This window comes from Benincasa hispida, chromosome 5, assembly GCF_027475165.1.
Source record: "Benincasa hispida cultivar pf3 chromosome 5, pf3_genome.v1.1, whole genome shotgun sequence".
Lineage (NCBI taxonomy): Eukaryota > Viridiplantae > Streptophyta > Magnoliopsida > Cucurbitales > Cucurbitaceae > Benincasa > Benincasa hispida.
Window position 1 is genome coordinate 3,900,557 of NC_143482.1, and position 15,814 is coordinate 3,916,370.

The following is a 15,814-nucleotide window of genomic DNA, read 5'->3' on the forward strand; positions in this document are numbered from 1 at the left end:
AATAATATTAATTAACCGACATCGTTTTCATGGAACCCTAGCCCCAATTTCCCTCCTCGTACTCTGGCGCTCATTCCCCTTCCCTCCATTTCTCTCTCTACTTTCGTCGATCTCTCGGAGCTGACCACTATAAACTCCTAACCACATCGGCCACCGGTAACCACCTTCAAATTCCGGCACTCTTTCAGCCATCGGAGACATGGACTCCGACGAGGGGAAGCTTTTCATTGGAGGAATAGCTTGGGACACCTCCGAGGAAAAGCTTAGGGACTATTTCTCCCAATTCGGTGAAGTTATCCAAGCCGTTATTATGCGCGATAAGACCACTGGCCGTCCCCGTGGCTTTGGCTTTGTCGTCTTCTCTGATCCTTCCGTTCTCGATCAGGTTCTTCAAGATAAGCACACCATCGATGGCCGCCAGGTTTTTTTTCCCCCTCGCCTCTTCTTCTGCAATTTTCTTTCTATCTGCATTACTTCGTTGTATGTTTTGCTTTTTGTTGTTTTCATTATGGGGATTTTGGGAATCATGTTGTTGTAGGTAGTAGTGGTGGACTGTTGATTACTTTAATTTAGGACATCATTATTAACAGTGGTTCTATAGTAATACTACTCGCTCTTGGTCCTTCTTGTATTTCATTAGTTCGTAATTGGCTTACTGTTATTGACTCTGTCCTTTGAGATCTCTCAGAATAGTTTATTTGGTCGTTTGGTTTTTTCGTTTTCTGGAAATTCTCTTTTCCTCTTTCAACTGCAAAAGGGAAGTCGAAATTATGCAAAATGCGGATCATTTTAGTGTAGTTATCAACCGTTTTCTAAGGGGTCTGGACTGGTAGTTTTGTGAATACTTTATGTTGGTTATGTGGGCGATCATTCGTTTGATACTGGGACACATGAACGGTATCCTGTCCGGCTGATATTGAATTGTACCAGATATTTAGCTTCTTGTTTTTTTAAGAGAAACCTGTATGTGTGAGAAGTTGACCAGGAGATGCCTTCCTGGTAAAAAGAATATAAATGGCATACTACTGTCATTGTTTTATCGGGTTAAAAGTAATAAATAATTATGGTAGTCTGCTTCATTGCACTGTGTGCTAGTCAATTTAGGTTTGAGATACAGGACAGTGAGGAAAGCGATGCATATCAACTTGACAGTTGACCCATTATGAGATGATAACTTAATATTGTTGTTGAAAATCTTGCAAAATTTTATATTTTCTTGCTTATTATGATAACTGGTAAGGATGATGGCTTGTGCATATGTTGAGTTGATTATTTGCATTTGTGCTGAGTCTTTTCGGCAATTTCAAGTTGTGCTTTGTTGACACAGGTGGAGGCAAAAAGGGCACTATCAAGAGAGGAACAACAAACTTCCACAAGAAGTGGGATTAATAACTCTGGTAGAAGTTCTGGAGGTAGTGGATATTTTAGGACCAAGAAAATATTTGTGGGAGGCTTACCTTCGGCACTAACAGAAGATGGGTTTCGGCAGTATTTTGAAAGTTATGGTCAAGTAACTGATGTAGTGATAATGTATGACCAAAATACTCAAAGACCTCGTGGATTTGGTTTCATAACATTTGACAATGAAGATGCAGTTGATAGAGTACTTTATAAGAGCTTTCATGAACTGAATGGTAAACTTGTAGAGGTGAAAAGGGCACTTCCTAAAGATGCAAATCCAGGAAGTGGTGGCCGTGGAGGCTATCAAAATTATGGTGCTTCTGGCACTAACGCTAACAACTTTGATGGTAGATCGGACAGCAATAGATATATGCAACCTCAGTCTACTGCTGGTGGTTTCCCCCCATATTCTGGATATGGTGTATCAAGTTATGGTTATGGAGGACCAAACAGCGGTGTCCCTTATGGAAGTTATGGTAGTTATGGTGTTGGTATGTATGGTGGTGCCAATGCTGGATTTGGTGGTCCAGCTGGACCATTTGGAAATCCAAGTGCTGTCAATGCTGGTTATCTAAGTGGAGCACCTGGGGCCATGAAAAGTTCTTGGGCCAACCAAGCTCCAGGATATGGTGGTCCTGGCTATGGTGCTAGTCCAGGCTTTGGGGCTGCAGCTCCTTGGAGTGCCTCAGGTACTGGTGGACCTCCTTCTGCCCCAAGGGGCCAATCGCCTAGTGGGGCTTCTGGGTATGGTAATCAGGGTTATTATGGTGGAAACGATGGTACTTATGGTGGCTATGGAGCCTCTGGTGGACGAGGTGCAAGCGCTCCAAATAGCAATGTCGGTACCGGTCAAAGTGGAGAGCAACATGGCATGAGTGGTGGGTACATGGGGAGTGGCTATGGTGACACTAATGGAAATTCAGGTTACTCCAGTGGTGGCTGGAGATCTGATGCTTCACAGACTCCGGGTGGTTATGGTGGTGGATATGGTGGCACTCAGTCCAGGCATGGTTAACCCTGTCACCACATGTTTGCACATGTCATCCTTTTCCACGTGCAAAACATAATGCTGGATGGGAACAAATCCTGAGAATGGTTGGATCTCTTCATTCTCAGTACTATCAGACAGTAGTAATTCTGTAGTTGAATATGTCCATTGCTTTCTAGCAGTAGTAATATTTATTTTTAGGCTTGTTCTCTTGAGGTTGCTTATTGTTGTGAGCATTTGGAAAATTGAAAACATTGATACACTTCTTTTATGTTTTTTTTCTCTCTCTTAAATCTTATGTAGAAGCTAGAATAGTATCTATTTACTTTTCTTTATGTTGATCGATGTCTTGATGATGGGTGGTTATGAGGATATTCTATATACTGTTATTGTATTGCAAGTTAATTGTTTTCTGTGGTAATTTCGGTAATTTTATAGTGCTACTCTTTTATACATTCAGTGTTTTGCTAAATACTAGGCTTCTGCAGTCCTTGGTAGATGTGGCTTTCTTATGGCAGTCAAGATAGAGGTAGGAGATGCTATCAGCTTCTTCCTGTTATGGGGAACCTTTACAACTTGGTTTGTTTCAACATGTTTGAAAGCCACTTAAACATCATTTTAGCTGACATTCTCGAGATCGAGAACTATTTTGATCTAGCGTTTTTGTATGAGGAAAAGGATAAGTTTTGAGTTTCAATTTGTGGTTAGCACAAGGTATTAAATGGGATTTTGGCATGAACAGGAATTTCAGGTGGAGTACCGGAGCTGCTGAGTGCATTGTTTAACAGACCTTTCATGCAGCTAAGGGACTAAGGTTTGGATATTCTTCCACCGCCCATCTCTGTTGCGGTATGTCACCTTGACATTCTTATGGGCTTAATTAGGTCTTTTTCTTTGATTCTCTAATTTAACTTTCATTCCCTTTTTCTTCAATTTTTGGTATATCGCATAATGTTAGATTATTAAGGGAGTTGGTTTGTTTGACTTTGTAAAATCGAACTTAGTAACTTAGGTCTCGTTTGGTAACCATTTTGTTTTTGGTTTATGAAAATTAAGCGTATTTTCTCTCATTTTCTTACCATGGTTTGTATCTTCTTAAGTACAAGTGTTCAATATTTAGACAAATTTCAAAAACCAAAACAAGTTTTTAGAAAATACATTTTTCAATTTTCAAAATTAGGCTTGGTTTTTTAATACATGGTAAAATATAGATAACAAAGCAAGAAATTTAGAGCGGGAAGGGGTATTTGTAGGCCTAATTTTCAAAAATTAAAAACAAATTACCAAATGATTACCTACCAAATAGGGCCTTAGATATCATCTTGATCAAGAGAACCGATTTCTTTCTTCTCTGCCATCTATAGGATCAAATAAGAAATCACAGTTGTATGCTGTAGAGGTTTGGTATTGTGTGACATACTTTTTTTTTAATTATTCTAACCTCATGTATGAACTGTCATCCTAACCTTCTATTTATGGTTCAATATTGAATGTATGATCCCAGATTATGCTCAAATATCAGTGGTATAACAAGTGCTTGGCGAGATAGGGCAGTCAAATAGGCGGCAACACTTTCTTCCATCCTTTAGTTTCTGGCATCCATTTGCTTGGTTGTTTTAATACTTCTTTTTTCTTTTCATTTGTTATCTAATGTCATTTACTTTTTCACTCATAAATTGACTTGACAATTAAAATTTCTCCTTTAGGTTAAAACTATTCTCTTCTTGATGATTCTCAGTTTCGTTTATATGATTAACTGCTTTTCAACATTGCAATATTTGACTGAAATAACTTCTTTTTAGCAGATAATTCCGTTTGCCTTTTGGTTGGACTCCCACACAAGAGTTGAGAAAATGTGTTGGCGACATATATTTTTATCTTCTCCATGTGCATCTTAATTTCTTTAGTCTCATCTTCGAGAAATTGGCAATTGCCAAATGAGGCAATTTGGGAGCAACCCTTTATCTTGTACTGGAATTTTTAGATTTATTTTCTTATTAGATTTTTTTTTAAAAGATTTTTTTTCTTCGTCTTTGTTGATATTCTAATTTGAACTTAAACTAATTTTCCTTGGCCATTAGAAGTTTCATCTCAAAGCAAGTGGATCTTTAACATCAAGGATTTAATTTATTTGTTGAATACCGAAACAGTCAAGATATAGAACCAAAAAACGTGTCATAGACATACATTAACGTTTGATTGGCTTCAAATTAAAATTTGAGTTTGTGAAGCTGCAAAATAGCTTTCTACCATGTTAATTAGCAATCTAATGCATAGTCTGCATTACTTGAAAATTTGGCGACACTCGTATTATTGCAAGCATAGATTTAGTGTTCAACTAAAAAAAAAGTGCTTAAAAGTATTTTTGAGTACTTACTTAAAAAGTTACTTTGTGTGACTTCTATAAATTGGTCTTTGATTTTAATGGCTAAAATCCATTCTTAAGCATTCCCCAAATTAAGATTTGTGGTTTTTACACAAACCCTTGGTGCTTTTTATGCTTTCTCTAATTCCATTGAATCCACAGAGTCAATCTTATCTTTGTGACTTTGTCATGGTTTGTAAGGCACTGTCCATATCAATCCCTTTTCTATTAAATGGGAGCCCAAGAGTAGAGATTATAACCCTTTTTCATCTCTTTGCCTAAGTTTAGGCAATTTGTTGTTTAACTAAACTTGGTACAATTCTTGTGTGCAAATGCAGTTGGACAATCAGAGGGAAAAGCTAACTATCTCAAACATAGAGAAGAAATGATTAAGGATTAGTTGAAGAATAAAACTGAAATTAGAAGGTAAATATTTGCTTTAAAATTGCAGTTAGTCCACTTCCTTCTCATGACAAAACTCAACAGACCAATTCTTGAAAGATTAGATGAAGCTTCATATTTTATGAAAGATTTTGCAAATATAGTCAATTATATATAGTTTTTCAAATATGGAAAATGTGGCAAAGGTTAATTTTTAATGTGGAAGGTTTAAAATTCCATACCCTTGTACTAAAAAAAATCTTTCGAAAAGTGAAATAGTTATGATATATAAGGAAATTCATACATAGTTTTAATATGATAATATCTATATTGATATATGGAATGTGCATTGAGTATTTGTAAATTAATTGGAAAAAAAAAGAAATTTGTTTCTCACATTCATTTTCAATAAATTGTTATTAACCATTCTGGGAACTCCTCAAGGATGTTTCTGCATTTAGTATCACATCATACAACACAATCTAACTATAATATGTCAAAATAAGCATAATTCAATTGACATCGTATTTGTACTATCAATCTCGAAATTAGTTTAATTTCTTCACCCTACGCATTTAATTCAATACCTTTGTAGTATATATATATATATATAATGAGAATGTGTATGAACCTTATTTTCTTCTAGAGGTAACAAAAAAAAAAATGAAACTTATGGTTTTAAAAAAATAGAAATAATAAATTCTAGCCAAGCATCTTATGCCGACTTTAAAGATAACTACAAGCAAGGAAAGTTTGTAATATGTGTTGCCTGCACCGGTTTTTCTTATTAAATTATACATTTTCCTCAAAATTGTAAACATAATAAATAATATATTGAGCAAACCAAATTGTGAAAGTGACTGAAAAAGAGTTGCCTATTTGCTTTTAACTTGAAATTATGTCAGCTGCAATTCAATTCGTTGATTTAGAGGCAAATTTATCACATTAGAGAGAAACAAACAAATATTACAATCCATATGATAATTGTAGAGATGAATGAAAGAGATTTCTCAAACAAAAATGACTTGCATGTCTTGAATAAATATCTAGTTTATGAGTATTAATAATTTAGGTTTGATAATTGTACTAACTAGAGATGTGCAGCAGTTGGTCAGAGTTGGTTTCCCTACAAAACTGTCATTGAACCAACTATGGTCTATTTAATGAATGTTTAACCCGATCCCGACTGTCTAGGAGTACAAACCTGCCGGCTGCCATCAGTCGGTCGGTTTAACTCTTTAGATTTTTTTTGAAAAATATTTCTTTGATTTTTTTTCCTAAGCCGACACCGACCGACCAACTTCGGTTTGGATGATCGGCTCGATTTTTCAATTTATCATGCTTACCCTCTAACTAAAAAAAAAAATCCTTTAAATCCACCTTTTACACTATTTTTATAAATCATAAATCATATAAGTTGTATAAAACCAAATTTCTAAAACTCAAAAATTTCCAATTCTAAACATTTTTATACCATAACCAGCATGCCTAATTTACATACTTTATATATTAATATTATTAAACTTCACACTAAATAAGTCTGGGGGTGATTAATAAAAATTAGTTTATTTTTTATTGGGGAGGAGGGGGGGTTGTTTAAAGATGTATAGCTACCTTAAGATTATATAAAAAGGTAAAAGAACTCACATGAATTTCAACGATTTCCTTGTAGAAAGTTCCTTTGTTATTTCTCTGCTTCTCTGTTGTTTAGTATAATGGCACAGGTGGAGGAGAAAGGCTCTGCAAATGGAAGAGATGATTACACACAAGATGGAACTGTGAATCTCAAAGGTGGACCTATTTTAAGATCAAAGACTGGTAGATGGAGAGCCTGCTCCTTCATTGTTGGTAATCTTCAACAAACTTTCCTGTTTTGTTTTGTTTTGTTTTGTTTTGCTTTGCTTTGCTTTTGCTCAACCTCTTCTAGCCTGCACACCAGCTCACCTTTTGAAAAATACAAGTAATGAATTCAGTTTAAGAAGATACCCTTTACAGGAAAATCAAACAAAAAAGAAATTAGTTTTTGAAAAGTCCTAACAGGAAGCAAAATAATCACTTCACAAAATGCATTGACATCTAGAAACTACCTTGTTTAAAAACCTATGTCAGGTGTTTGTTCTTTGAGGTCTCAAGATGTTGGTTTCATATAGCGTACGAGGTGTTTGAGAGGATGGCATACTATGGGATTGCAACAAACTTGGTGGTGTATTTGACCGACAGACTTCATCAAGGCATTGTGACATCCGCCAATAATGTCACCAACTGGATTGGCACTGTGTGGATGACACCAATTATAGGTGCCTACATCGCCGACGCTTATCTCGGCCGATACTGGACCTTTGTCACAGCTTCTGCAATTTACCTCGTTGTAAGATTCCAAATTCTGTAACTGAATTACATGGTATTGAAACTCATTTCCCTAGAATGAGAATAAAAAAAAAGTCAACTTATTCAATCAAAGTGATGACGTGGGCTTCTTTTGATTCTGATTTAACATAGCTCTAGAATCACTGAAATAAATTCAGAGAGAAATGAAGGGATGGAGAAGAGAATTTGAGTATTTACTTACATGTTAGATTCATCCAACTTGTGTCACGTAGGGAATGGTCCTGCTTACCATGGCAGTTACATTGCCAGCGCTGAGACCACCACCATGCGGCAATGAGGGAAAAGACGGTCAATGTGATAAACAAGCCTCACCTCTCCAAGTTGGCATATTCTACAGTGCATTGTACATTATCGCACTCGGAACTGGTGGTACAAAACCAAACATCTCCACAATGGGAGCAGATCAATTTGATGATTTTGAGCCCAAGGAAAGAACCCAAAAGCTCTCCTTTTTCAACTGGTGGATGTTTAGCATTTTCTTTGGCACTCTGTTCTCCAACACCTTTTTGGTTTACATTCAAGACAATGTAGGTTGGGGCCTTGGATATGGGATTCCAACGATCGGGTTTTCAGTTTCTGTGCTGGTTTTTTTGATAGGCACTCCATTCTACAGGCACAAATTGCCTTCAGGAAGCCCTTTCAACAGGATAGCTAAGGTAATTGTAGCTGCTGTGAAGAAGCGGAATGTGCCAATTCCTGATGATTCAAAGGAGCTTCATGAGCTTAATCTGGAAGATTACACTAATTCAAAAAAAAGTAGGATTGATCATACTCATTCATTAAGGTAATTCTATCAATCTGAATGTAAAATGTCAGACATCAACCATAAAGTTCCAACAGATTATGATCAACCTTTCATATCATGATTAGAATTCTATTACCTGCAGATTCCTCGACAAAGCAGCAGTTCGGAGTGCAACGAGCTCAGCATGGACACTATGCACTGTTACTCAAGTTGAAGAAACAAAGCAAATTATTAAAATGATGCCAATTCTGGCAGTGACATTCATACCAAGTGCACTTGTTGCACAAGTGGGAACATTATTTATCAAACAAGGCGCCACCCTAGACAGGAGCATGGGTCCCCATTTTGAAATTCCTGCAGCAAGCCTTTCAGCTTTTATAACAATCTTTATGCTGATCAGTATCGTCGTCTATGACCGTTTCTTTGTTCCATTTGCTCGACAATTCACCAAAAACCCCAGAGGGATCACATTGCTGCAAAGAATGGGTATCGGACTTGTGTTGCAAATCACTGTCATGGTCGTAGCATGTATTGCTGAAAGAATGAGATTGAAAACCATTAGAGAAAACCACACTTTTAAGCAAAATGACCAGGTTCCGCTCACCATTTTCATTCTCCTTCCTCAATTTGCTATAACAGGAATAGCAGATGCCTTTGCAGAAGTAGCAAAGCTTGAGTTCTTCTATGACCAAGCGCCAGAAGGCATGAAAAGCCTTGGCACCTCATATTTCACCAGCAGCTTGGGAATTGGACATTTTCTGAGTAGCTTTTTACTGAAGACCGTAGCTGATATAACTACAAAAAACCATAGCAATTGGGTTCTGGACAATCTAAACGTTTCTCATCTAGACCACTATTATGCATTATTAGCCATCTTGGGCGTCATCAACTTTTTCTTCTTTTTGGTAGCTGCAAAATTCTATGTTTATAACGTTGATTGTGCAGAATCCAAAAAGGAAATAACCATGGCATTGCTAAATACAGAAGTTGCATCTCATCAGGTCTCAAAAATCCAACCGGCCTGATTATATTTTAGGCATAGCACAGGATTATCATGGCATACTTCATGGCAAATGCCCAGAAAAAGCCAATATTGAACTTTACCAAAGTTATTATCAGTGTAACTTTTTGCTATACGATCAGAATATCTAACATGTAATATTATCACCTTTTACTTTCAAGACCTGCCATGAATGTCAAAAGGGATAGGCGCAGTTATTGAGGATTTAGTAGTATTACAGATAAATCATATACAATCTACTGCCCAAGTTGAGACTTTCTGTAGATGTTTTCCTATTTGTAGGATAAGAATATTATTCTTTTTTTCTTGTGACATCCAAACCCAATGAAGTTGGTGGCCCAATCAAAAACTACTCAGATTAGCTTCAGTTTGTACATGAGCCTACTACGCGTATATGGCTACATTAATTACTTAAATACATCACTAAGATTAAAGTCATAGTTAGCAGCTGACAAAAGGTTGCAAGTTACTCGCTGCAATGGATTCCACAAGCCATGTATGACCGATGACTTGGGCTCCAAGTTTAGCAGCTATTCCCTCTGCCTCATTCATTCTTTGCCAGAGAATAGAAACCTCCTCCCCCACTTTGCATCCTCCAGGAGAATCGAGATTATAAACAACCAACACCTTTGGTGCAGCCTGGCCATTACAACTTGTTGCTGCCAAATCTTCGTTCTCTAATACGGTACCTCCAGCAGTTATTATCAAATCTTGAAGATCCTCCTCGTAGGCCGGTGGAAAATCACCAGTGAAATAGAAACTCAAGCCAATGAAGAGTTTGGGTTCCTGTAGATATGGTAAATAATCATGTCTTAAATCACCAATTGGAATCATTACAGAATAGAAGATGCATTTGACTACACTGCATCCTTAGTTTTTGTACTTTTTTTTGGCAACTAATCAACATCTTACCAGTGCTGAGTTCCTGGTACCCAGAATGTATTTATTATATTATAAGACATCTATTAACTTAGCAGCAACATAACTGTACTATACCAATGTAACAACAGCAAAAAAGATTAACCATCAATCTCCATGCATCCAATGAGTTAACTTACTTTGTTTAGAACCCTCAGCCTGCCAGACTTGGGACCATCAGTACACCCGTAGTTGTCAAGAGCAATTTCATAAGCTTCCTCATTCAATGGACGCTTTTCTTTCATGCAAGCTTTTACCCCTAAACACTCCAACTGTCAAGTTAGAAAATGAATTGAAAAAATCCCATTACTAAGCAATTGTTTGCCAATCACATTACCTCGCAGCTAGACTATCAGTTTCTATGTTCAGAAAATATATGGTCAAACACAGAATTTTTTTAAGAACCAAATTTCATTGATAGATGAGAACTAGTAAGATGCTCTAGAATAAAAATGATGATTACTTCAAATTTCATCCAAATAAAAGCAGAATTTCAAGGGACGGAAAAAACATCATTAGAATTGCAACTTACAATCCATGTTCAGAATCCATATTCCATTCAATATGCCCATAAGGACTTTATATGTCCGAGTACATGCACCATTTTCATCTGTGGACGCAATAACATGAGTCACATCTGGCTTCCACAATTTGGAAACTGTAGCACCAGATAGCTTTGCAAACTTGACCAGAATATTCTGAAAAAAAAAATAGAAGATTCATTAATTTATTGAGATGTACACAAGATACATTCCTTATGAAATGGACGGGATTAGATCAACCATTTGAACTTAGTTATGGCATAATTAAACATTTTCATCTATACTAATAATTGGTAACTGATAACTTGAGTATTACATTCTGAATGTAGTTTCATTAATCAAACAATATAAAGAAACGATGACCTATCAACAACTTGTGACACACAAGTAGTTAGAGGTTTAAAAGTAGTAAAAAAATTTAATATGTTTGTCGGTTATAAGTTAAGCAATACAAGCTAATCAACTAACCCTTTCTTCACCAGACAGAGCTGACCCACAAAACGTCCATTTGTTTACCCCATCTGGTGGAGATACCCAATTGCTCAAATCTTGCTGGTTCCTGGAAGAAAAAAACATTAAACACATCAAAGTCATTGTCACGGAGAGAATCTCTATTTAATACAACACTTCAAATAAAAATATTCATCGTGAAACTTAAAATGAGTATTACAAATGCAAGTTGAACATTTCAAAGCAATGGGAAAAGGATAAAATATTTTACATTTGAAATGGTGAAGCCTGATTTCTTGCCATCTTCCTAGGCTTAGACCTTTCGTCTGGAAATCTTGTGGACGTATGTGAGGGGCAAAGAAGAAGAAAATTATCCTGTAAAATTTAGAAAGAAAAATAAATAAATATACTACTGCTTTACGCCAATAAAAACTAAGAAAACAAAGATTATGCCAAGTCTACAATTCTCGAGCAAGTGCATTTACCATGTCCCAACGGCACTCCTCTATTTCAAGTGCACAAGGAACATGATAGCTTCTATGGCAAGACTTCAAATAACAACCAAGGGCTGCTCCTTTTAGCCCACATTTACAGCACTTAAGCTTTGAACCCCTTGCCACTTCAGCCTTCAAATTATGGACATCATCACCCTGATAGTATGCCTGCGGTGCCCTGCATTGCAAATCAGTATGTTATATCATCATCATAACGATAAAATATAAGACATAACACAGCACTATTAACATTACACACTAAACCGATTGAAAAAACCATCAATAAAAATTGGTCAAGCACATGAACAAATAACAATGACTAACATCCAATCCTTTTCAAAAACAAAAAGTAACAAATGAAGAAATTTAGAGATGGAAATAATGTCTATAGGTTAAATACCAAAAACTCAAAACCAAATAGTTATCAAATAGGGCCTAAATAAACAAAAATAAGAACTACAAAACAAAATAAAAACTGCTAAGCTTCGACCCTACAAAATTGCAAATTGTTTAAATTGGCTTCCCATTACAACGCAGGGTATGTGGGGGTGGAGATGGCATACCAATCAACACAAAGTTTGTGAACATGTATGACATTTGGATTTGCTGCCTCAACTCCATTAACCAAGCTGCCATTCATATAATGTAGGAAAGGTCCAGTATCCTAGAGTTAATAGAAAATTTAGAAAATTAAGATAAAGATACAAATAAGGCATTATATAACTCATCACCAATTATCCATTACGTGATATAGAGCAAACAGAGATAAAGATAACAAATAAATGAAGATCTATAAAATTCGTACCTCTGTAACTTTAGATGACTGGCAAAATGCACATTTGACATTTCTCACAATGGCATCTGCATCAGCAAGAGGCATGCTGCTAGCAACAGTTACTTGAGTTTTGTGTTCCATCTCAGAATTTGAAGTCTCTGAATTTCCAGGCTCAGAAACTGGAGGATGGGTTTGATCAGCACTGCTTATGCCTAACTTTAACTGATCATAATTCAACTTTTGTCTCTTGAGGTCCCTCAGGTGTCCTGCCTCTTCAGAAGCAGAGCTCATACACTTTGACAATTGCAGCTTATTGTCATCAGCATTGGTTATAACAGATATCCGGTCTGAAGTGTTTTTAGATCCCTAACCCATGTATACAGCTCAGAATAAGACTTGTTATAAAGACAGAGGAAATGGCACAAACACCCACAAAGCAACAGTCGGTCATTTCTAATTCAAAAACCAATACAACAGAGTTTAATATAAAGATCGATGAAATGGCAACCACAAAGCAACAGTCATTAGTCCTAAATCATAAACCAATAACCAGAATGACAAGAATGACATATTCCTGACTTTAACTGACCATAATGAGTCATTTATCTAACATCAATGTTGGGAAGCTAATCCAATGAGAAAATTTATAGGAAAGGTTTTCTAGCAGTTCAAGTAATGGTATTTCAATTCATGGTGAATCTACATGATACATACATACAAACACATATACATATAGGCAATTGGCAACATGTGTCAACAACACCTCACTTCAGACACCAGTATGCAATTCCTATATTTGCAAAAAAAAAAAAGAACAGAAAAATAACCAAAAAGAAGAAAGGGGGAGGAGATAGGGAGAGCATCAAATCTCACATGACCACGGCACTCATCACTACTGTCATCTGACACCTTGCCATCACCGAAGTAAGGTGGGCTTCCTGCTGATAACTGGTCTGCCTGACTTACAGGTGGCATTCTACAATCTTCACTCCTCCCATATTTACCCTTTCTACCATCGATGTCAAGATTTTCACGTTTACAGTCAACAGGCTTGCTGCATCCCTCAAACTCCTTGCAGTTGTTGACAACATAAGAAACAGACTGACCAAAACGTGATTGCTCCACGTCTGCCCCAACGTCTATTGTAGTTAATTGAACACTTAAGAGCAGCTTAAAATATGAAAAATCCTCAGACCCATGGGATCTAGAAGAAAGCAACAAGGTAAAAACCAAGAATGTGGGTTGAAAAATTACTTAAAGGCTGCAACTAATCTTTCTTTATCCTTAGTAAATAAATTATTCGGAGCCTTCAAGAAATTGTTAGTCCATTTCCAAATATGTGCATTGTGATTTTAATGTACCGTGGGAGTTGTGACCAATTAAACGTATAATTTATTTGGCACTTGTTGTTACCTTCATATTTTCTTGTTTCAATTCTGGTTCTCTTATTATTTTTTTTTTAACACAGACAACATAAATGAGAAAGTTGAGTAATTTATACCAGTTGAAACTAGTTTAGACATATTTGTAGAGAATGTCGCATCCAGACTCCTGTAAATTGACACCATCTTGTCCATGAAAGGAGCAGGCCTCATGTCTGCATAATGAAGTATACCACTAGTAACATTTTAAGCATAAATTCTAGAGGAAAAAAAAAAAAAAAAACTGAACAACCACCCATATTCTTATCAGTCAACAAAGACAATGTTTGTATACTCTCTTCTTGTTAACAAGCATCATATATTCTGAAAAAAATGTAATCTTAAAGGATCGGGAACCAGAGGTAATTCAAGACCTCGCTACTCTTGAGAGAGCATTAGTTCATACGGAAATCAATGTACAGAACACAAACACGCATCCAGAAATGAAGGGCGTCAAAAGTAGAAATGCAAGAAACAACATTCAAAAGGACTACAAGTAGCCTAAGACTAATGGAAGCACTACCTCGGTCGACAAACCCTGCTTTGCATAGAGGGCACACCGATCCAAACTGGGCTGCAAATGGCATGCAACTCCTGAAACGAAGTAAAAAATGCATCTAGCAACTTGAAAAACACTAAGCAAGTAATAATAATAATAACGAAATGATGAAGCATACTTGCAAAAGAGGTGATTGCAAGGAAGCAGAACTGGATCATCAAAGAAGTTCAAGCTGTTAATCCCACAAAAAAAATACAAAACGACAGAAAATCGTTAGATGAAAGAGTAATGCCGGCAACGAACAAGTAATATGAAGAAGAAGAAAGATACCAGAGAGGACACTTGAGTTCAAGTCCCATTTTCTGGAAATGAAGAAGCCAAGGGTTCAAGAATCTGGTAGTATTAGCATTAGAACGGGCATTGGTTGAGAAATCCGCCATTGTTGATCGGATTTGAGCTATGGAGATGAACGGAGAGGAAAATGGAAGTTCGGAGTAGAAACTGAAAATTTTCGGAGGGGGTTTGTGTAGAGAGGAAGGAGGAGATTTTATGACAAATGGGGAGTGACACGTGGACGGTGTGGATTATTTTTCAGTGGAAATTGGAAAGCGCGGGTGATTATTTCGGGTGGCGGAAGAGTGACGTTTCAAATGCGCGCTTTCAATTTATGTTTTTAGTTTATGAAAACTCCCGCCATCACTGGCTTGCTGATGTCATTTTCTCGGTATACGATAAAATGGCAATTTATCCACACGAGTGTTCGACTTCTTTAGTAAAAACAAATTTTATACTATCCCCACTTATTAATCATGTTAAAGCGTTTTTAAAAATGGAGTGAGATCTATTAATTTCAATGGGAAATTCACAAATATTTATGAAATTAAATTTACAATACGAATAAGAGAAGTATAGTACTCATGTATTACTAAACAAATTCTCACTTCTTCGTTAGTGAATATTAATAATCATTTAAAGCGTTTTTAAAAATAGGATGCGATCTATTAATTTTAGTGTGAAATTCACAAACATTTATGAAATTAAATTTACAATGCGGATAAGAGAAGTATAGTACTTCTGTATTACTAAACATATTCTCACTTCTTCATCAGTGAATGTGATGGTATTGAATTTCTTATTTATATTTTGTTACTACTAAATTTTGATTTATATGCTATTTTGATATTTGTATTATTGGTTTTGATTCGTTTTGGTTTTTATACTTATGTTTATTTTGATAATAATGTTCAATTTTTGTTCTTTTTTGTCTTTGGATTTTTCAAATGTGATCGTTTCTATCTCTTAATCATGAAAATAAATTAACTAAAGTGTATATTTTTTAAGTATAGTGACAAAGATAAATCAATGTTAAAAGTACAATTACGAAATGAATAATTTTATGGTATGTGAATCTAAATGAACTAAAATT

At 36.0% G+C, this 15,814-nt stretch overlaps 3 protein-coding genes across 9 annotated transcripts; 2 read left to right on the forward strand and 1 right to left on the reverse strand.

The window, feature by feature from the left end:
* The first annotated feature begins 18 nt into the window (after positions 1-18).
* LOC120077627 (heterogeneous nuclear ribonucleoprotein 1-like) lies at positions 19-4,102 on the forward strand. Of its 2 annotated transcripts, XR_005481794.2 has the most exons (4): positions 45-421; positions 1,328-2,496; positions 3,132-3,238; positions 3,894-4,102. XR_005481794.2 is itself a non-coding variant. In XM_039031575.2 (2 exons), the coding sequence occupies exons 1-2, from the start codon at positions 200-202 to the stop codon at positions 2,414-2,416; spliced, it is 1,311 nt and encodes a 436-aa protein (XP_038887503.1). In that variant the 5' UTR covers positions 19-199; the 3' UTR covers positions 2,417-2,810. The 2 variants fall into 2 exon arrangements, 1 of the variants encoding a protein (XP_038887503.1); XM_039031575.2 differs by lacking the exons at positions 3,132-3,238; positions 3,894-4,102 and having other exon boundaries at positions 19-421; positions 1,328-2,810.
* Positions 3,204-9,892, forward strand: LOC120077625 (protein NRT1/ PTR FAMILY 5.2-like). 5 transcript variants are annotated; one of them, XM_039031568.2, is made up of 7 exons: positions 3,204-3,238; positions 3,894-3,999; positions 4,195-5,180; positions 6,847-6,983; positions 7,286-7,503; positions 7,736-8,307; positions 8,411-9,892. In XM_039031568.2, exons 4-7 carry the CDS (start codon positions 6,851-6,853, stop codon positions 9,291-9,293), a joined length of 1,806 nt encoding a protein of 601 aa, XP_038887496.1. In that variant the 5' UTR covers positions 3,204-3,238; positions 3,894-3,999; positions 4,195-5,180; positions 6,847-6,850; the 3' UTR covers positions 9,294-9,892. The 5 variants fall into 5 exon arrangements, with proteins under 5 accessions (XP_038887496.1, XP_038887499.1, XP_038887500.1 ...); XM_039031571.2 differs by lacking the exons at positions 3,204-3,238; positions 3,894-3,999 and having other exon boundaries at positions 4,142-5,180; positions 7,245-7,503; XM_039031572.2 differs by lacking the exons at positions 3,204-3,238; positions 3,894-3,999 and having other exon boundaries at positions 4,142-5,180; positions 6,860-6,983; positions 7,245-7,503.
* BARD1 (breast cancer associated RING 1) lies at positions 9,484-14,917 on the reverse strand. 2 transcript variants are annotated; one of them, XM_039031566.2, is made up of 13 exons: positions 14,719-14,917; positions 14,567-14,620; positions 14,413-14,483; positions 13,970-14,065; positions 13,342-13,595; positions 12,499-12,834; positions 12,257-12,357; positions 11,685-11,871; positions 11,471-11,574; positions 11,218-11,308; positions 10,740-10,905; positions 10,348-10,466; positions 9,484-10,075 (listed from the first exon to the last, which is right to left on the reverse strand). In XM_039031566.2, exons 1-13 carry the CDS (start codon positions 14,826-14,828, stop codon positions 9,731-9,733), a joined length of 2,034 nt encoding a protein of 677 aa, XP_038887494.1. In that variant the 5' UTR covers positions 14,829-14,917; the 3' UTR covers positions 9,484-9,730. The 2 variants fall into 2 exon arrangements, with proteins under 2 accessions (XP_038887494.1, XP_038887493.1); XM_039031565.2 differs by having other exon boundaries at positions 13,342-13,607.
* Positions 14,918-15,814: the final 897 nt, after the last annotated feature.

Coding starts and splice junctions, on each gene's coding strand:
- LOC120077627 (XM_039031575.2), top strand. CDS start 200: ATGGACTCCGACGAGGGGAAGCTTTTCATTGGAGGAATAGCTTGGGAC. Junction 422..1,327: donor ACACCATCGATGGCCGCCAG/GTTTTTTTTCCC, acceptor TTGTTGACACAG/GTGGAGGCAAAAAGGGCACT.
- LOC120077625 (XM_039031568.2), top strand. CDS start 6,851: ATGGCACAGGTGGAGGAGAAAGGCTCTGCAAATGGAAGAGATGATTAC. Junction 7,504..7,735: donor CTTCTGCAATTTACCTCGTT/GTAAGATTCCAA, acceptor TGTGTCACGTAG/GGAATGGTCCTGCTTACCAT. Junction 8,308..8,410: donor GATCATACTCATTCATTAAG/GTAATTCTATCA, acceptor TATTACCTGCAG/ATTCCTCGACAAAGCAGCAG.
- BARD1 (XM_039031565.2), bottom strand. CDS start 14,828: ATGGCGGATTTCTCAACCAATGCCCGTTCTAATGCTAATACTACCAGA. Junction 12,835..13,341: donor GTGATGAGTGCCGTGGTCAT/GTGAGATTTGAT, acceptor TACATGGGTTAG/GGATCTAAAAACACTTCAGA. Junction 12,358..12,498: donor AGTCATCTAAAGTTACAGAG/GTACGAATTTTA, acceptor TATTAACTCTAG/GATACTGGACCTTTCCTACA.